A 20,639-nucleotide genomic window follows, 5' to 3' on the forward strand; every position below is an offset into this window, starting at 1 on the left:
AGACTTATGCTTACATATTGGTTAAGAGGTCACATGGCCACACCTAGCTGCAAGGAAGGCTGGGAAATGTAGTTTTCCCTCTAGGCAGCCCTGTGCCCACCAAACATCAAGGGCTCTGACTCCTGGAAGAAGGCCAGGATGGATATTGGGGCCAACTTACAGGGAACAAGGGGGCAGTCATTTGGGAAGGGGCCTTATCTCTTTCTTAAGGGGATAAAATTCCCCCTAGAGGGAAACTCTTTGAACAGAATGATTTCTGGGGTTTCTTTGCCTCCTTGATCCCTATCATTTTCTACAAGTCCAGGGAAGAAGGTGACTAGGAGGAAAACTACACCCATTCCTAGTATCTGTTGCATTATCAATTTTGTGTATGTTTAAAGTTGGAGGGTCTCTCTGCTCTACCCAGGCAGCATGGTGTGGCTATCAGGGCATAGTTTTTGGTGTCAGATTCAAGTGTGAGTCCTGACTCTACCCCTCTTTTAGTTTGGAGTCTCCAGAAGCCAAGCCCGATCAAGGGGTTTGACGGCTAGTAGCTTATCTGGAAGGTGACCTCAAGGAGCAAGTTTGGGGAGTGAGGAAGTGCGGCAGGCGGGGAAGGCAGAAAACACTGAGTGCATTAGCCAGCAAATTAACATCATGGGCACCTGGAGCTAGCATGCCAGATGGAGAAACACTTCAGTTGTCCTAGCTGAGGGTGAGGGAGCTGGGCTATTTATGTACCCACTCACCTTCTGTCAGAGGTTGAGGGCTGCCCCAGGGGCACTGACTCTGCCCTGTCCAGCCTGCCCTGCCCACTGGCCCAGAGCAGGCCTTTGGTGTGCAGGGGCGAGGGCACAGAGATGAGGGTGAAGTGTCCGGGGCAGCTGCCTGAGGTCAAGGGCCAGTTTCTCAGCCTCAGATTCCTTATCTTTCACATGGGGAACAATGATAACTGCTCTCTTCCAGGGTTTTGTAAGGATTAAATGGCACAATCCAGAAACACTGACACATGTGGATAAATACAATAGTACAGACAACCCAAACAAGGTCAGGTTAAAGGCGTTTGTTGCAGGTCATGTAGGGTAGCCTCTGTGCCACTGCGGTGCTTGGATTAGGGGTGTGTGGAGAAACAATTCCTTCATCCTTGGGCTGGCTGGGTGGGGGGATGGGCCTCCAGGCTGAGGAACTCCTGTTCCATTCACCGTTCACCGGTAGCCCCGTGTGCAGTGGCTACAGCAGCACTCTGTGCATGCGCCAGCCTGTGGCAGAGGTTGCGGAGCCGAGGGCTCAGCAGTGCAGGATTAGCTACTACTTTAACCTTAGGGACCTCTCCTTAAAGAGACGGCATAGTACTCATCTCAGGTGAAACTTAATGCTGATTGTGTGATCATCACATATGGAATCACAGAAGTTGTCCAACTTTTGCTTATGTGTCGCATTTGCAGGTATGAAAATGAATGTGAATGTCAACTGCTCCTAAAAGAAATGCTGGAACGGCTTAACAAGGTGAGCTGAGTACGAACTTGAGTTTGAGTCCGGACTTGAGTTTGAGAATGGAACTTAGGGACTGAAATGACTGTCACACACCTTCTCTCTGTGTCCTTTTAGGGTTCACCTATTTCTTTTGCTGTCACTCTCTTTCTTGATTCATAATTTTCAAGTAAATCTTTGTGTGAACTCACACACCCAAGACACACACTCCTCTCCTGCAACACACGGGGTCCCGCTAGAGAACCCTAGATGTTAAGCTTAATGGGTTGTGCTAGGCTATTCAAACATGGCAGCATTACAGTGACAAGCTCTGGTTGTGCCATTCAGATGTGATGGTTCCAAACACACCAAACTGAAGAAACTTGCTTTGGGCAGTGGTTATTGGGATGCAAGGATGTCTACTCTGTTGGCTGAGAGTCTCGAGATTGCTCTTCTGCAGGAGAACTCTCAGAGAATAGAGGAAGAAATTTCCATTTCCCTTCACGCTCTCCCCTCTCAGAGTTTGGAGAGTAGCCATGTGGGGGCCACCAGGGATTCTTAGCTTCTTGCTGGAGACCCTCCTGCAGAGTCCTGCAGGGTTGTCCTTTGCAGGGAATTTCCTTCTTCAGATCCTCCATCATCATCCTAACTGATTGGATTTTTTGCTCTAGCCAGGGGAACTCGACTACCAGATGGAATAATCCTGGATCTCAGAGGTTGGACAAAACCAGGGATGGCAGAGAGCTGTCATTTCAGAGCTCAAATGTCCGAGCAGAAAGACCCATGGAGACTATTTCATTGAAGGGTTGCTTATTTAGGGCATGGCTGCTTGTCCCCTTTCCCTCCTTTCCACACCCATAATTCCTCATCAGAATTACTGATCAAACACAGCACCTTTCCCTGCCGTACCCAGATGTGGCCTTAGGATTCTTCACATGGAGCTCCAGGCAACCACTATAGATAGTCGGCATTGGCTCAGGATGTTTGCCAGTCCCTGGCTTTGTCCAACCTCTGCTGTCTAGGATTAGTCTGCTAACCGGTGGGAACGTTAGAACCATAACCTAGGGAAACTGAATTTTGCACATGATGCTCCTATGCCCTTCCCTGTGTGAACATATGATGTATCATTCAAACCAGGACACTGTGTGGAAGGAGGTACTGTCAGTAATTACCAAGGTCAATTAGTAGAAACTTGGATTGTTACAGGCCAGCCACCATGTGAACACCCCAGATAGAAACACAGAGTTGGAGGTGAGGGTGTGCTTAGGAGAGCCCTCAGTGCCCAGACTCAGTGATTGGTCTTGTATTGGTTTGGGCCACGATGGCCCCAAGCCTGTTAAAGGTTGAGCTGGGATTTGGGTGTTATTAGCATCAGACATCACCCCGTTGTTCTGCTGATACTCGTAGCTCATCCCCTTTCTTGTTTTGGGTGGTGATCCTGGCTGCCAGACGGGGCCGCCATCTTGTCCACAGACCACTGCTTTCAGGGACATAGGTGCCTTACACCCTTCACTTAGATGCCAGTTTAGCAGCCCCTCCCCAACACCACCACATTTTGCTTTGTGAGTATTTGTCCTTACTGCAAGCAGGGCTCCCTCTGGACTTACTTTATGGCTGTCATTCATGCAGTCCCATCACGGGCACTCTTCATAGAGGAGGGAGAAAGAGTATAGTCCCTCTTTTTAGCTTTGGTGGGAAGTAACACTGGATTTAAAAACAAGCTCCAGCTTTCTGTTGTTGTTCTCTTATTACAAAAGCAAGACATATTTGCAGGTAGAAAAATAAGGTATCAGAGATAAGGCCAGGGAAGGGAAAGGCCTCCCTTTGTGTATATTGTGACAGTGAGGACAATTGGAATATCAGTGCCATGAAAATGTTACAGAAGTTCCGGGGAAAGATGCTACCAGCAACTCGGGCCAGAGCTGGTGCAGGGCATTGGCGTAGCTCTTCCCTGGGCCCGGGGAAAGACACTTCTGCTCACAAGCGAGTGTCCAGTCCAAAAAACGGAGAGCAGCCTGATAATAGGACCCTTCATGCCACTGTCGAGTATCTGTGAGACTTTGGGGGAATTTCCTCATCTCTCTGAGCTGCGGCTTCTTCCATCTCTGAAGTAGGAGCAGTAATGGTTGCCACCACCATGGAGTGGATGTCTATCAGCATGCACAGTAAGAATGAAGTGACATAATAGTGTCTGTGATTTGCCTGTCACAATCATTATTACAGAGCACTTGATGTGATGGATGCCAACTTCGTTTCCCCAGAGTGTGGGATTCATGACTCTGGTGGAGTGGGAGGTGGTTTTAGATGGCGTGTGAAGGAATAATTTTCTAATAGCTGTGAATTTATTTTCATGATTAACTTCTCGATAGTAGGTGACATCAAAAAGTTCCTTTTTGAATGCATATAAGTAGATGAATCAATTTGAGGAAAAATACAGAGTGACTAATAATACAGGTGGTGCCCGGTCTATAGCAGAAATCATGAGCACAGCATATGATGCAGGGAGTTAGCCATATCCACGCACCAGCTTGGAGCTTTGGCACGGTTTTGTGGTTATTTATTCTACGCTCAGGAATGACCCCGTTCAACCCCTCTGTTGCCGGTGAGGAGCCTCACCCTTGGTGAGGTTCAGTGACTTTAGAGCCCCATAGCCCATCCTTGGCATGTGTAGTCAGAAGTCTTTTGTGCACATGGCTCATTCTCTGCCTCCCAGGGACAGTCGGGGAATCTCTGTCTCTCAGGTGACAGACACAAGGCCAGAGTCCCTGGGTAAAGATGACCCCTGCACGCTTGACGTTGGTGCCCCATCCGTATCCCCTGGGCCACCCCTGAGGTCACACAGACATGCCGAGCACGCTGGCTGGCTTCCTGCATGTCTCTGGCTGTGGGAACTTGCATGATGCACAGGAGGCATAGTCCGAACGCGTGGGCCTTAGCACCCCAGGAGCAACCCTTGGCCGCTGAGGGGTGGGAGTAGGTGGATGAGCTCCCCAGCTGCCCCACAGCTCATAGCAACAGTTCAGAGGTGAGTTCTACAGTCTCTCGAAGGGTCCTCAGCACTACTGAGGTGTGGTTGTCCACAGTGGTAAGCTGCTCATTATACACCTTCATTGCCTTTGTTCCTTTCCCTGGATCACTTCCTCCCTTCCAGAACTCCCTGGAGTGAACAACATGAACCCAGTCCTTGCCTCACAGGAACTCAAGGGGTTGGCCAGGGGAAGGCTGGACCCTTCTTGTTCTTTGTCCGTCGAGATGGTCACGTGAGAAGGTAGAAAAGGAGGAGTACATTCTCGTCTGGTTGGCTGGTCATATCAGTGATTTTGGTTGACAAATCTTTGAGTGTCTACCTACATCCGATCAGCATGGTTTCGACTGTCAGCTCCGTGTCAGTGCCCCCTTTCCTTTGGTCTTGTGGAAGGGATTCATCCCTAGATGTGGCCGTGGAGAATGGGGAAGAGGAGAAACCACTGACCCCGTCTTTGCACCATGCTTGGAAAATATCACAATGTATGTTGACGAGAAGGATTGCTGCTTCTTTCACCAGGCCGTCATCTGTTAATACTGCCCATGCCATTACATCTTCAGAACAGAGCTCCTGTGTTTTTAACAGCCCAGAAATCTAAAGCAAGCCACTCTTTGCTAGGTACTTTGAATAATATAAATGCCTCAACATACCACTTACATACTTGGGCCACAGTTATTCAGATTTTAAGACTTTTGATGCAGTAAGAATTCGTGATGACTTTTAAGTGTCTGGGTTTGGCTAACCTCTAGGACTCGTCTCTCTATGTAGATATGGTTATCAGTCCCAATAATGCCCGGGGTTGCTTATCTTAAGGAAACTCTAAGGAGGCTTTAAGATTTCTCTCCTTTTTTCTTTAAAATCCCCAGAATTTTAAAATGTTGTGGGTTCTAGTCAAATGCTTTCACTTAAAAACAATTTTTTAAGAAGTACCTAAAACTGCCGTATATGCTTTTCCATGCAATTTGTGTATCTTCAGTGCGTCCGGGGAAAGGGCAAGAAGCAAGGGCATTTGGGGAAGGGGCACGGAGCCTTTGTTTTCAGGGCTCCAAGGCTTCATTTGCCTAAGAACAACTCTGAGGCTGGAGACGAACTTCCAGAACTTCCAGAGCAGGAGCAGAGAAGAGGGAACTGGGAAAGCTGAGTTCAGGATGGGGTTGGGGGTAGGGAGGCTGGAGAACAGAAGGGCAGAGGAGGAACCAGGAGGTGTGCAGAGGGAGAGAGGGTGAGGCAGCGGGAAGGAGGGAGTAGAGCTCTAGAACAGACTCAGCACCATACTCCAGGCCAGCCTTAGCACCAGGAAGGAAAGCAAACCTACAGCTCTGGGGAAGGTTTTTGACATCCGAGGTTGAAGTGTTTTTTAATTAAACCCTAATTAACTAGACATCTCAAAGAACTTGAATACCCATTCTGGAGCAGCTGCTTGGATGCTGGATTTGAGGCTGGGTAAAGATATAGGCAGTTGGGATTTTCGTGGGATTTCTGGCATCTCTGTAAATGGATTGGCAGGCTGATTCCTCAAAGGCACATTGGACTCTAGTGACTAATCTCTTTCTCAAAAAAATGGTTTAGATCAGTGATCCTGACATGTCCGCGTGGACCAGCAGCACCTGGAGGGCACGTTAAAATACAGACTCCTGGGTCCTGACCCCAGAAACTCTGACCCAGTAGGTCTGGGATCTGCCAGATATTTTATACCCTGAGTCGTTTTACATTTCTCATTATCCCTAGCCGTCATTGATCACACTTTGAGAACCACTGGCCTCGATTGCCAACACATACAACATCAGGGTTGGAGTGTTTTCTAAAATTAGACTATTGACACAGAGTCTACATTTGGGAAAAATCTAGATGCTGCTGCTGGTAGAGCTTTTGAAAATGCAGCTGACAGCATGCAAAGCATAATAAAAGCACAAGCGTCCACACATTTCTGACTCCTGGTGCGAACAAAAGGGAGTGCTCCCCATTGAATTCCTCCTCCCCACACCAGCAACTGTACATTCCAGTGGCACCCACTCACCTTCGTGAGTGTTGGGGGCAGTTTGTCAGATGATTGTCCTCCAAGCAAGAGAATGTGCTGCAGAAGCATCTGTGTAATCCCTATTTTAAGGATAAATATCGGCTGGCCTTTATTATCACCCATGAGTCGTTTTAACGGCTTGGCTGTCACCTCTTAACTAGTAGAGAGAAGCCCGAGACAGATTCCAGTCCTTTTGTGTCCTATTAGCGTCCACTAACTAGCTGCATGACCCACTGGTCAGTCTGGCCTCAGCCTGTCCATCTGTAAGGAGACACTCCGGTTTCTGAGCTGCGTTTCCCTCTGAGGGAAGAGGGCTGCTGGGGGCTTGGGGGGGCCTGGCCCCCTACCCTACTGCGATCACGTCCTTGCAGAAGCATGCCTCTGCTTTGCCCCTATACACTGGCATCCTGGGATATTTTGTTTGAAAGATGACACATGTAACTTAAGAAACATCTGAGGCCTAATGACCTCAAGGGTCCCTTCTATTTTGAAAATTGCAAGGGTTTGATCCCTTTAGAAGTCATGACACAAAGGGTCCTTGAAACCCTATTTCCGGTTCCTCAGCTTTGGTGATTATGGATTAATCGTGGGTGAGTTTTTGGTAAAAATGAAGATGTTTGAGAATTCTCTGCCTCGCTTCATCCTCAGCAGTCTTAAGAGGGGTGTGGTGGGAGGGGGGGATAAGGGTAATGGGGAGGGGAGGGTAGAAGCCTATCCAGAAGGACTGGCTCAAGGTCTTTGACCAGCTCTGCCCCAAACTGAGCCATGCCCCTCCAAGGGGTGCCCCATCCACAGGGTTGAGAATCACTTCCACAGCAGACCACTGCTCCTGAAGGGAATGGAGCTGCAGCCCCACACACTCTGACTGTCCTTCCCATCCCTGGGGTCCTGGTAGGATTGTCAGTGAAGCGGATGGTCATGGGACCCATGTTGGCCATCACAGCACTCTCCCAGAAATGTGACTCAAGGGGACACAGAGGCGAATTCATTTGTAGCCAGTCATCCTGAGGGGGGAGCCATTACCTCCTGCTGCTAGAGTCCTGGGACTGCCCTGCTTTCTGTCCTTCTTGAGACCTGGCTACTTTTCTTTTGGAGTCTGTAAATTATCCTGGCTCTTTCTGGTTCTGCAGCCCTTTCCCATTGCTGGAAAGACCCCTGGGATTTCTTTGTATCACCATTTCTCTCACGAAGGGACTTCACCTGGCTCATGTGATAATTCTGGGTAATTCAGAGAGCCAGTCACCAGGACCTCCTGGGAACCTGCTCACTTGCCCTGGGGAATGAACACCTTGATTGTACAGGTGCATCCATTGAGTTTCCAGGGGTGGGCAGTGTGCGTCTTCTGAAGGAAGAAGCAGTGCTGTTGAGGTTTCACTGAACTCTGCAGTACTGTCCCCTGCCCTGAGGGCAGAGCTCATCAAAAGTCAGCGACTGGTTAATTCATTCATCAAAAGAATGAGCCCAGAAACTGAAGGCCCAGAGTTAGTTTTCACATTAATTTAGTTCAGACAGTTCAGAGCCCTGTACCTGGAGCTGTGCATCCCTATTTTGTAATTTGGTCCATTCTCTTACTTCTGATTAAAAAAAAAAAAAAGACTTCAGACTCTGTGTGCGTCTTTCAAAGGGTGAGATTTCTTGCTATGCTCTTGCATCTCCCGGCAGGCAGCAGAGGCCCAGCTCCAGGCTCGGAAGTGAGCAGAACCTGGGGAAAGCAGGGAAGAGTCAAGGGGCAGTGGGCAGGGAACCAGCTCCAGGTTGGGGTCCTTCTCTCCTTCTGTCTGAGGGTTCCCTTCCTACCTGGTTGCTCAGTGTTGGCCTCCCTGGTACCCATCAAGGGACTTCAGAATCTTCAGAGGGAAGGATGTAGTAACTAGAAATGAGAGGAGAGAAACTGGGGGTGTTCCCCCTGGGGCAGAAACCTGGAGGAGACACTGAGGAAGAATGGAATGCTCCCTTGTGCCCAAAATTAATCCTGTAGAGCTGCATTGTTCTGCTTGGGAGCCACCAGCCATGTGCGCTGGGGAGTGATCGAAACACTGGAAGTTCAAATCGTGATGCATTGTAAGGGTAAAATGCATACCAGGTTTCAAAGACCTTGCCTGAAAAAAAAAAAAAGACTGTAAAATATCTCATTAATAACTTTAAAAATTTTGATTACATGGTGAAAGGATAATATTTTGGGTATATTGGGTGAAATAAAATAAATTATTAAAATTGCTTTCACCCATTTCTTTTCATTTTATTTAATGTAGCTACCAGAGAATTTTAAATTATGCCTGAGACTTGGACAGTGTGTATTAGGATAGCTTATTTCATTTTTATTTACATAAGCCTATGCAAAAAGGAATGCTTTAAGATACATGCCTGGTGGTTGCCAGTTGACCCAGTTGATCTTGTAGAACTCTGAAGTTCTTTTAGGATAAACTCAGGGGCGCCTGGGGTGGCTTAGTCGGTTAAGCAACCAACTCTGGATTTTGGCTCAAGTCCTGATATCAGGGTTGTGGGATTGAGCCCCATGTCGGGCTCTGTGCTCAGCATGGAGTCTGCTTCTCCCTCTCCCTCTGCTCCTCCCCCTGTTCACGCTCTCTCTCTAAAATAAATACAGTCTTAAAAAAAAGATAAACTCAAGGTTCTTTTTGGTAGATAAAATAGCCTCAGAAGTTTGAGTTGGGTGGGGTGATTATCTGCGCCCCCCCCCACAATTTTGCTCAAGTTTCAGGCCAAATTCACACAGGCATGTATTTCTTAATTAAGCATTTATTCTGATGTAGCCCTAAAGTTCATACAGCCTGTTTGCTAGTCTCATGAAGTCCCAGCTCTCTGATGTGGTAGGTGCTGAGGCTGCGCTTTGTGCGGAAAGCTCATTCAGGGCAGGTGATCCATTGGAGTCGGAATTCTGATACCTTATTTCAGCATCTGGCAATCAGAATCTTCCCACACCAGTCATCTTTTTAGGAATGATTAAGGAATCAAGTGTCTTTCCAAGGAGTACAGACAAAAGGCCTCTCTGGAATCTAAATCCTTTTAGTGATAGGATATTTTGGTATGTCTCAAAATATCTTGGCCGGTGTTCATGCCTGACTGTTTTAACTCTGCTCACACAAGGATGGAGAATGTCTTAAATATGTTAGACAACTACATATCCACCTTTATAGATGAAAGCCTATGGTTCCCATTCATTATGCTTTTTAACAAGTCATTAATAAGTCAGTAAAAAATTCATTTGGCAAGGCCTCAGGTATTGGCAGGGGTGCATGGCAGAGGTGTCTCAGGAGAGTGACAATCTTGAGGAACCTAAGTAATGCACACGGTAGTATCATGCTGGATTGCTATAGCATTAAGGGAGTTCCAGCCATCACAGCACTATCTTATCTTTTTTAAAGATTTATTTGAGAGAGAGAGAGAGAGAGCATGCATGCACGAGCAAGGGGAGAGGGAGAAGCAGACTTCCCGCTGAGCAGGGAGCCTGATGCAGGACTTGATCCCAGGACCCTGAGATCATGACCTGAGCCAAAGGCAGCCGCTTAACCGACTGAGCCACCCAGGCGTCCCCATAGCACTATCTTATTAAGAGCACAGTATTTCAACCTATTTAGTTTACCCAAACAAGAGCAACGAGATGAAAGTCAGTGCACTATCAGAATGGTGAGAACACTCAGCCTTGTGTCCTAAGTGTCATGTCCAATTTTAAAGGAATAAATACTGTTTACCACAGCACTCATTAAAAAAATGCATTTTGTGTTAAAGATACATAGCATCAGGGTAAGTGTCAGCAGTCCTTGGGAGAAAACTATTAAAATGAAGTTTTCAGTGTTAACAGAAAACTCTTTCTTAGTCTTAGAAACTCAACTTCCTGATGATGAGATATAGAACAAATATAGATGTAACTTAAATTTTAAGGCTGTTGGTATATAACTGTATCCGAATTTTCTCCCTGATTTTTCTAGATCAAGGTTTTACAACCATGGCACTATTGACATTTTGGACTTCTCCCTCTCCCTCTGCTCCTCCCCCTGTTCAACAAAGGAGAATCCTTTGTTGTGTGGGGCTGTTCTGTGTATTGTAGGATATTTAACAGCATCCCTGGCCTCTGCTCATTAGATGCCAGTTGTCACACCCCAGCACCCAAGTGGTAACAATTGGAAATGTCTCCAGATATTACCAAATGTCCCCTTGGGGGCAAAATCAATCTCTGTGGACAGTTGTTCTAGACCAGGTCCAATGGCCTAGCCCAATGCCTTACTAGAGATATGCAATCTCAGACACTCTCCCAGACCTACTGAACAAGACTATGTTTTAATAAGAACCTAGGAGGTCCGTGTGCCCATACATCTGGCTGATTTCACACCCATGTGCCAATACCTCCACTGCGCAGCCCTCCAAGTCAGATGTGTGACTCAGTTTCTCATTGCAGGAAGCTGACGAAGCCTTACTGCATAACCTACGCCTTCAAATCGAAGCCCAGTTTCTACAGGACGACATCAGTGCAGCAAAGGACAGGTACAAAAAGGTAACCATGAACCTTCTGAAGCCCTTCCCCCAGGTAACCGGTTTGGGTTTGGCCAGACAAGGCCGGGACACTTGTGGCTGACACATGAGCCTGCTACAGTGGGTGCCTTTTATGTGTATTGCCCCTGAACCAAGTAGGTGAGCGGTTGGTTGCTGGATGGCCCTTAGTGAGCAAGGCGTGTGCAGAGGAGGAGACAGTTGGGTGTCTGTTGGGGGGAGGGCTTGGGAACGCATGTCTGTTGAGTACATTACAGTTCACAAAGTGATTTTGCATAGATCCGTCTTGAGTAAGCTAGGACCTGTCATTGTATCAGCTCAGAAAATGCAGAAGTGCAGAAAACGTAATCTATATATATTCACTCTGCCTCCAAGCCAGTTAGTTGGCATTCGGGAGCTTTCTGTTGTGTAGCACTCTGCTCTGCCTCCCACCCCCACTAGCTTTTCACAGGCCTGACTTTGGGGGGCCTTGGTGTACTGGACAAATCACATCCTGGAGCTGTGTAACCATGGGCAAGTGGCCTTCCCACTCTGAGCTGCCTCATCTTCAACATGCAAACACCAGACCCTCCTTCTGCACAGCAGTGTGGTTAACTGTAGCGGACTGGTGAGCCTGGCTTTGGTCCTGGGGGCTGACCTCTCTGGTGGGCTCTGGCCTCCTTCCAACTGCCAGTATCCACAGCTCTGCCTCCGGACGCTCTCCAGGCAGTGGAGGGTGTCTCTGCCTCATGGAACGCGTTGCCCCTGGAGCAGCCTCAGCCGGTGATGGAGGCGTGTGGGTGGATTCCTACCCCAGCTCCCTCTCACCAGCTGTTCTGCACGGTTCTGCACGGCTCCCAGGGATCCCCGCTAGGCCTGAGCACTGGGTGCCCACGGTGGTAACTTACCTGGTGACGTGCTCCTTATTGGCTGCCTTCCCTTTCCTGTCTCACTTCTCCCTCCAATAACGTTTCCAGGCACCTTCATCCACATAAACTGTTTGTACTCAGACCTGTCTCTTAGGGCCTGTATCTTAGCCAGCCCAGGCTGCTATAATAAAGTACCACCGTGGCTTAGAAACAACAGAAATTTGTTTCTTACGGTTCTGGAGGCTGGAACACTGAGCTGGGGGTGCGAGCAGGGGCCAGGTTTCAGGGAGGGCCCTCTTCCTGGCTTGCAGATGTCTGTCTCCTCACCGTGTGCTCACCTGGGCTTTCCTCGATGCCAACTCTTTGGTGTTACTTCTTCTAAGGGCACTAATCCCATCACGGGGCCCCACCCTCATGACCCCATCTAAATCTAGTTATTTCCCAAAGGCCCCACCTCCACACCCCATCCCAGTGGGGCAAGTTAGGTCTTCCATATGTGACATTTGGAGGGTCACAACGTTCAATCTCTATCAGTCTGCTTCTGGGGAAACTGAGGCAGCGTGCGAGTACAGGTGAGACACTCGGTACAGCCTGGAGCCTGGTGCATGCTCAGTAGGTATTAGACTCTCTTCCTGACTCAGTGTAGATCTGCCTACGCCAGTGGGAGGACCCATTGCTCACACTGAAGGGGTGATAATAGAGTTCACACTGTGAAGCTTCTGTGTATTATCTCATCGGTCCTAACACCAGTCTCGTGAGTTAGTATCGTAGGGCAGGCTCCTTAGGAGCAGAGTCCAAGTGATGATTTTTGTGTGATTGCTGTATTAATGGTGAGCTTCCAGGAGGAGATGAAGGGGAACAGGGGCACAGGGGTGGGAGCTGAGCAGGGGTCTGGGCTTAGCTGGAGTCTGCCTCAGCCTGACCCCATGGAGGGTTCTGGAGTATGATTGCTCCACAGGGTTGGTCCCACCTTGAGGCAAGAGGGTTGGCCTTTTGTATTCCTGTGCCAAGGAGTCATTGATTCGGGTCAGGGGTGAGGTGGGTTTAGGGGCATTGCTTCTTGGACCATTGTCTGGCCAAGGACAGTTCTCTGTGATGTGCTCTCACACACAGAGCTGGGCACAGGTGCTTTGCTGGGAAAGGGGATCAGCCACCGTGTCCAGACTGTTAGTCCTCTTATATGCAAAACCCTGAGCATTAGGTGGTTTAAATTGCTTACTCGAGACCACATCCAGCTCATAAGTGATTTAGTCTGGGATTGACTGACCATCCTTTGAACCACTGCCCTGTTCTGGGATCAGAAAGGGTCCTTTGTACCCTGTGGGGGTCTCTTTGTTCCCCGTCTCTGCTTTTCTCTCATAGCTGTGCCATCCTGGTCTCCAGGAAAACCAGCAGCAAAGCATCCATGTCACTGAAGGGAAATGGCGAGATCAATCAAGACTCAGTTTCTTCATCTGCCCACTTACTCTTGTGAAGATTAAAATGTCCGCTGCTCAGGTCACAGTCTGTCCTGTCTGTGACGGTGAACATGTGAAAGCATTCGTCCCTCGGGTCACCTGGTCCTGGAGGCAAAATCTCAAGCAGCTCAAGTTTTAATGAGAACGCTTTCCTTCCCCCAACAGAATCTTCTGGAAATTCAGACCTATGTCACCATCCTGCAGCAGATTGTCCAGACCACCCCTCAAGCATCTGCCATTACAAGTGGGATGAGGGAGGTAAGAATCGGAGCCCCGGCTGCAGGGAAAGCATATCTGGGGATGCCCATTTAAAAAAAATGGGCAAAAGATTTGATCAGATACTGCAACAAAAAAACTACACAGATGGCAAAGAAGCCCACGAAAAGATGCTCAACGTCATTAGTCATCAGGGGACGCAGTTAAAACCTCTAACTAGGCCCCCAAGGGCCTAGTTAACAGAGACCCAGGTGAGGTGTCAGGTCAGACTGGGCGCCAAGCTGCACTGGGCTCACTGGCCCCGCTCTCACTCTGCGTACATTTGAAGTTTACCCTTTGTTCTTTTATACTTAGACTGGGAACACTGGTGTTTAGACAGCTGAGGACACAAAGTGTGTCCCTGACCATTGTCTTAGGCATTTGTTCTTGAGTATTATGGGCTGCTCTTCCTTGTGTAGTTCATAAGAAACTGCCAGACTGTCTCCCAAGGCAGTTTGCATTGTTGCAGCTCATCAGCAACGAATGTGTGAGAGTTTCTGTTGCTTTGTGTCGTAGCCAGCACTGGTATGTCGGCGTTTTGTTTTGTTTTTGCGTTTTGCTCTTCTAACAGGTATGCTGGGTATCTCACTGTGGTTTTAACTGCATCCCCTGATGACTAATGACGTTGAGCATCTTTTCGTGGGCTTCTTTGCCATCTGTGTAGTTTTTTTGTTGCAGTATCTGATCAAATCTTTTGCCCATTTTTTTTAAATTGTCTGTTTTCTTATTCTCCTTATCAACTTGACCATGAACTTTGAATACAGAGAGTCCCCCACAATTCGTAACTGTATTTTCAAGGTCGGCCTCTGTTAATGAATATGTGAGTCTGTGGGATGAAAACTACGGGGGAAAAAATAAGAGATTACAGGAGCTGATGTTTTAAAAAAATGTGAATTTGGATGTAAAAACCTTATTTCTGATATAACGTTCCACAGTACTTCTTCCTTTAGCTCTCTAGCTGCTGGCATAGTTTTTCCCTAATGTGGCTTAATGAATTTTGTGATGCCTAACCCGAGACATGTAAAAATCAACGGACAATAATGCAGATTACGACAAAAATGTCACGGCGCCCCTTTTCCAGAAGTTGTGTTAGGCTGATACAAGGTTTGGTGGACTGGTCAACTGGTGAGATTCTGGGCATTTTGCAAGGATGACTTAGGACAGTGGTGCTCAACCCTAGAGACACTTGGACTCGCCTGCAAGTCTGCCTAGACCACACCCCAAGTCAGTTAATCAGCCACCTGGCAGGTGGAACCCTGACCCCCTCATTTAGAAGCTCCCAGAGCAGAATGTAGACAAGCTGCAGGACCTGTGGGCCAGGGGAGCTGGCTGCTTGAGTCTTTTTGTTTTAATTTTTTTTATTTCAAAGCTGAAGAAACCCCAGCATTTGCTTTTAGAAGACACTTTATTATTATTTTTTTAAGATTTATTTATTTATTTAGAGAGAGAGAGACAGAGCACATGTGGGAGGAGGGGCAGGGGGAGGGGCAGAGGGAGAGAAAGAATTGTAAGCAGGCGCCACGCTGGGCGTGGAGCCTAATGCGGGACTCTATCTCACGACCCTGAGATCCTGACCTGATCCGAAATCAAGAGTCATGTGCTTAACTGACTGAGCCACCCAGGCACCCCTAGAGGACACTTTAAAACTCTGCCAAGGGAAGTTGCTTGTTCTTGGGAATATTTTCGTCCGAATTGCCCGCCAATGACCATTTCAGGTGCCTGCTCTCCATATTTGTGTAACAGGTTTCCACAAAGACCTAAAATAGCTTTTCCTGACACCTTAATTTTCTTTGTCAGAGATTTCTTTCCACATATCTTATTTTTATTGTACATACTCATTTTTCCCTCTGGTTCAAAAGTGTTTTACACCAAAGCACACCTTTTAAATCGTATCCTCTGTTTTCTTGTAACACAATTCTTCTGAGTCATAAGAATATAGAGAGTGTCTGGCCCCAGTCTGAGAGCATCAGTGATCTTAACATCCTCTGGGAGCTAGTTAGAAGTGTAGAATCTCCAGCCTGAGTGCAGACCCACCAAGTCAGAATCTGCCCTTTTAGCAAGACCTCCCTGGGAGAAACAGATTCAGAAGGCATCACATTCTTTATTAATCTGTGCTTAAAAGTTCTATATGAGATAGATGGTCCCTTTCAGGTTTGTTTCATTGACTCTTGTTACCTGGAAAATGTGTGAGTCACCTTTGCAAAATGAGGATACAATTAGTGTTGTTCTAGGAACACAGCTCACCCGGTTAATGTGTCAGTAAAGCATCATGTCCGTGCCCTCTAGCCAGAGGCCACTGGAGATGCATGTATGGTCAAATAAAGCTGGACGAATTATTCACTGCAGCAAGGGAGGGGGTACCCCGTGGAGACTTGCAGGGTGTCTCAGTGGAGGAGGGACGTGTGAGAGGATTGAGGCATCCCACGATGCCCAGGGATATGGGGGTGGGATCAGTTAAGCAGGGCCCTGCTCTGGGTTGGGTGCCCTCAGGAGAGGGCTGGTCCTATGACTGAGCATCCCCGTAATTTGTACCTGGGAGGCGGTACTTGGTGATCAAGCAGCATCGCTTGTGTTAGTGGGGGAGGGGAGGTTTGGTGATTTTTGTGCGTGCTCAGACACAGGGTGGTTTTGTTTCTGTCTCATTCCCCCAGGGTCCCAGAGTGACATCTTCGGATATTGGGCGGGGAGCTCATTTACAAGTGTATAAGAGGGAGCATCCTGGCCTGGTGATGAGTGCCAGCTACCGGCTGAGAGCAGCTGGGCTGTCTTTCTTGTATCCAAGGCTCTCCTGTGCCCCCTTGGGTGGGCATGAGGAGTCGTGTAAGATGAATAGGAGCTGGGCAGTGAGGAGAGACAGGGCCAGACAAGCAGGCAGGGCTCCGGCAGGGAGGTGGTGCGATGTCTGGGCATCGTGTCTGCTTTTCTCCTGAGGCTGCAGACCTAGACTTTTCGAAGTGTGGCATATATGCACATCTTCCACGTGCTGGCACTCGGGGACGTGAGTCCCCTTCTGCTCTCAGCCACCCCCTTGTCCGCATCTTTGAGGCAGGGAGGTGGGGACCGAGACACAGAGAAACAAAGAAGACGGAGCCAGAGAGAGAAGCAGAGACTGAGAGACTCAGGGAGAGACACAGAGCAAGGTGGAGAGAAAGCATGCCCCCCGCCCCCGTGCACTGAGAAACACAGGGAAAAACGGGCTTGGGAGTAAGCACGCAGAGCTGAGGAGGGCCTTCTGCAGTTACGTCTTTGATTCCGCCTTCCCCCCAGGGATCGGGCCGCGACCCCGGGCCCACACGTGCTCCCTCTGTGCATGTCTGTCTGTCTGTCCTGCTGTAGCTGTCTCTGTGCCTCTGTTGTGGCTCCAGCCCCTTTGCAAAGTGAGGGCAAGCAGGGGGCTGCCTCACCTGTGTGGCTTTGGGCAGGGGAGCACGGGGCTCATGCTCGGTGTTCGATGTTTGCCTGGCGGTGAGGCAGCACACTCCGTGTCAGAAGGCACTGCTCTTGAGTAGAGGCCGGCTTTTGCCAAAGGATTTGGATGTTTTTGGACAGACAGTGGAGGGACCAGTTGGAAAAGGGCGCCTGATCAGCCTGTGTGGAGCGGTTGAGGACGGATCTTCTCCCATGTCACTCGGCGGAGTGGGGATAGGGCGGGGCAGCTCCCTGGGGCCCCTACTGCCCTGTAGTCCCTGGAGCCCGGCGGCCTGGTGCGGCCGTGACATCTCAGCACCGTCGACAGCCCGGGGCACAGACCGACCGTGCCACCTGCAGGGACAGACGACAGAGCCCAGCAAGAGTCAGCATTCCCAGCTTTCCTTTTTATGGAGGAGACAGTGCCTTGTCCAGAGTTTCTTAGCCAGTTTGTGGCACATGTGGGTCTCCGGCGATTTACGGTCCTAGCATTTATGGTTCAGACTCTGAAGACTGTGAAAAGGCAGGACTTAAGGGTGGCCGCCATGGGCCTGGCTTAGTCAGCTCGGGCGGCTGTGACAAACAGCACAGCCAGGGCCGCACAAACAGGAGACATTTGTTTCTCATAGCTCTGGAGGCTGCAAGTCCAAGATCAGGCTGCTGGCAGATTCGGCTCTTGATGAGGGCCTCCTTCCTGGTTTGTAGACAGCCAGGACTGTCTACAGACTTCTTGCTGGGTCCTCACATAGCCTTTCCTTGGTGCATCTTGGGGAGAGAGAGAGAGAGCACTGAGGTGTCTCCTCCTCTTCCTATAAGGACACTAACCCCACCATGAGTGCCCCATCCTCATGACCTCATGTAGATCTCATCACCTCCCGAAGGCCCCATACTGGAGGGCAGGCCTTCAGCATATGAGTTTGGGCCAGGGGACACGAACCTGAAGAACCTTCTTTGCCCCCTTTCCCTGTGGATTTCCTCACACATCAAGTGCATGTGCATGCTGAGTCTGGCCTTTTTGTGCAGGAGAAGCTCCTGACGGAACGGGAAGCTGCCGCCCTGCAGAGTCAGCTGGAGGAGGGCCGGGAGGTGGTGTCCCTCCTGCAGGCCCAGAGGACGGAGCTGCAGGCCCAGGTATGGCTCCACCCCCTCGTGTCCGCTGCTCACCGTTGGGCATTCACGCCACACATGCGAATCAGGTTTTACAGGAAGCACACTGTATTCAGGTGTCCTGTGCGTGCAGAAAAGTGTACAAGTATCCAGCTGGGCGGGGGGTGGGGAATTCTCACAAACTCAACACACCTGTGTGTCCAGTACTCAGAGCCAGAAACCGGCTTTTCTGAGTAGTGTGACCAGCTGTGCTGCTTTGACCAAGGGTTTCCCAGGATGGAGGACTTTCATGCCCAGACTGGCAAAGTCCTGGCTAAGCAAGGATTATGGGTCATGCTAATTCCAGGAGCCTCAGAGGTTCCCCTCATGCCACTCCTCCCCACCAAGTCTTCTGCAGGTCGATTTGTTTTGCCCAGTTTAATCTTGTTAAAAATAAGAAGAGATGGATACTTATTGGAATTTTTATCCTCCAGTTGGTCAAATCTATGCTTCCTCTTTCTCCTTTCATGACCTAACATCTCTCCTTTGGCAGATTTTTTTTTTTTAAGATTTAAAAAATTTATTTAGTTTTGAGAGAGAGAGAAAGCGAGCATGTGTGGGGGAGGGGCAGAGGGAGAGAAAGAAGCAGACTCCCCACTGAGCAGGGAGCCTGACACAGGACTTGATCCCAGGACCCCGGGATCATGACCTGAGTCAAAGGCAGACGGTTAACCTACTGAGCCACCCAGGCGCCCTCTCCTTTGGAATTTGATTACAGGCTTGTGTCGGTGTTTGCTTCTGCTCAGAATTTGTTAGCATAAAGCTCCCATTTCTACCCCTTCCTTTTTTTTTTTTTTTTTTTTTTTTTTAGTGAAGCTTAATTTGAAAACTAAAGTCACCAGAAGAACTCACTCCTCTTTCTGTGGCCTTCCTTCCCGGTTAATGAGCTTCATAGCTTATCCCCCTGATTCCTTCCAGTTTTCTTTCTCTCATTACTGTACCATTCTGATGGGGCACATTGGGTTAAAATACTAAATCTTCATATACTGTGCACCTGCGTTTTCTAAATCTAAAAATAAATTGACATTTGGTTTGACAAGTACACATAGGGTACAAGAGAACAAAAAGTTTGAAAAATTGGACTGTTTAGGAAACCTGGAACATTTATATGTTACTCAGTCTCTATCCCTTCAATGCCTGCAAAATCAAAAGTTAAAGCCACAATGGATCTGGTGGTTTTGCAGCTATTCAGTGCCCTCCAGATCTGCCCAGGATCTCTTTTGGGGACCGTGGAGTTCCAGAATCTTCATTTCTGTCCCATCGCCCACTGCACAAACCTGTCACTCTGCAGCAACTCTCAGGGGCCACTGAAAGCAAACTGGGGTCTGGTGATTATCTCCCGAGGTAAAGATCACAGCTCGAGAAATTGAACACTGCCTTTAAACTCATCCTTCTCATGACAAACCATGGCTCAGGGACCAGACACACCATTTTGGTGACTTGGTAGTTAGTGGTTTCCTCTGAGGCTCTGGAAGAATGGAGCAAGCATGAGTATGTGGTGTATATGTGTATGTATGTATGTTTATGTGTGTGCATGTGTGTATGTTGTGTACATATATGTATAGGTGTGTATGTATTTGTATATGTATATAAATTTGTGTGTCTGTGTGTATGTGTATATGTGTGCGTGTTTGTGTGTATGTGTGTGTGTGTTTGTGTGAATGAGAAATTGGAGAAGTGGACGCAAGCCCACTGGTCCTTGAGACCAGTGTTTTCCAAAGCACTGTTTACCATTCATCATTGGGTGGTAAAATGAATTCAGCAGAATTGACTGGCATTAAAAAAAGAAGAAATTGACAACACTAGAATAAGAAATAACCGAGTACATGGCTAGTAATGGTGGGATTTGTTTTGTGAAAACTGTGTTTTGAATATATATGTTTGCATATTTAAATATATATATATTTGTTCAAATGCACACACACACACACACACACACACATTTGTGTGATATCTGTGGTTTGTGACGTAAAATGTGGCTCTTCCTGTGGCCGTGGCAACAAAGTTGAAAACCCTGCCCTAGATACTGAGAAAATGAAAGAGCCCAGCCTGACATGGTAAGTTCCAATTCTAGGGCATAAATGTTTCTGTCTCTATGTACATATATATATTTGTCGAATGTAAAAGTAAGACCTTTCATCACGGATTAACCTAGTTTCGGAGACTATGAAATCAGTCTGTCTGCTTGGCAGCCTGTCCCCACCCATAGTTGCTGCAGAAAGACTTACTGGTCTTGCTCTGATGTTGTTGTCTCTCTAAATTGAGGGTCTTCTCTTTTTCTGTGCCATGACCCACCACCCCCCAGCCACCTGGTGAAGTCCATGGACCACTTCTCAGAACAATGTTAAGGGCATAGAATAAAAATAAAGTATGTATAATTAAAGGAAACCAATTCTATTGAGACAGTTATCAGAATATTACCATTTTCTATATCATAATCTATGTGCTTATATTAAATAAATCTAGCGGTGGAGCTAATGAAACACAAGTTGTATTAGTTTTCTCTCACTGCTCTAGTGAATTTCTAC

General features: G+C 48.2%; 1 protein-coding gene across 2 annotated transcripts in view; it reads left to right on the forward strand.

Annotated features, from left to right (window-relative positions):
• The window catches only part of BFSP1 (beaded filament structural protein 1), a 72,477-nt gene that overhangs the window by 38,318 nt on the left and 13,520 nt on the right, over positions 1-20,639 (forward strand). For both annotated transcript variants that reach the window (XM_027623109.2, XM_027623110.2), the window contains 4 exons: positions 1,425-1,485; positions 10,906-11,001; positions 13,468-13,560; positions 17,989-18,096. In XM_027623109.2, coding sequence (XP_027478910.1) covers positions 1,425-1,485; positions 10,906-11,001; positions 13,468-13,560; positions 17,989-18,096 — 358 coding nt within the window. The remainder of the gene's footprint in view (positions 1-1,424; positions 1,486-10,905; positions 11,002-13,467; positions 13,561-17,988; positions 18,097-20,639) is intronic.

The sequence above is a fragment of the Zalophus californianus genome, chromosome 8 (genome assembly GCF_009762305.2).
Source record: "Zalophus californianus isolate mZalCal1 chromosome 8, mZalCal1.pri.v2, whole genome shotgun sequence".
NCBI classification, from domain to species: Eukaryota; Metazoa; Chordata; class Mammalia; order Carnivora; family Otariidae; genus Zalophus; species Zalophus californianus.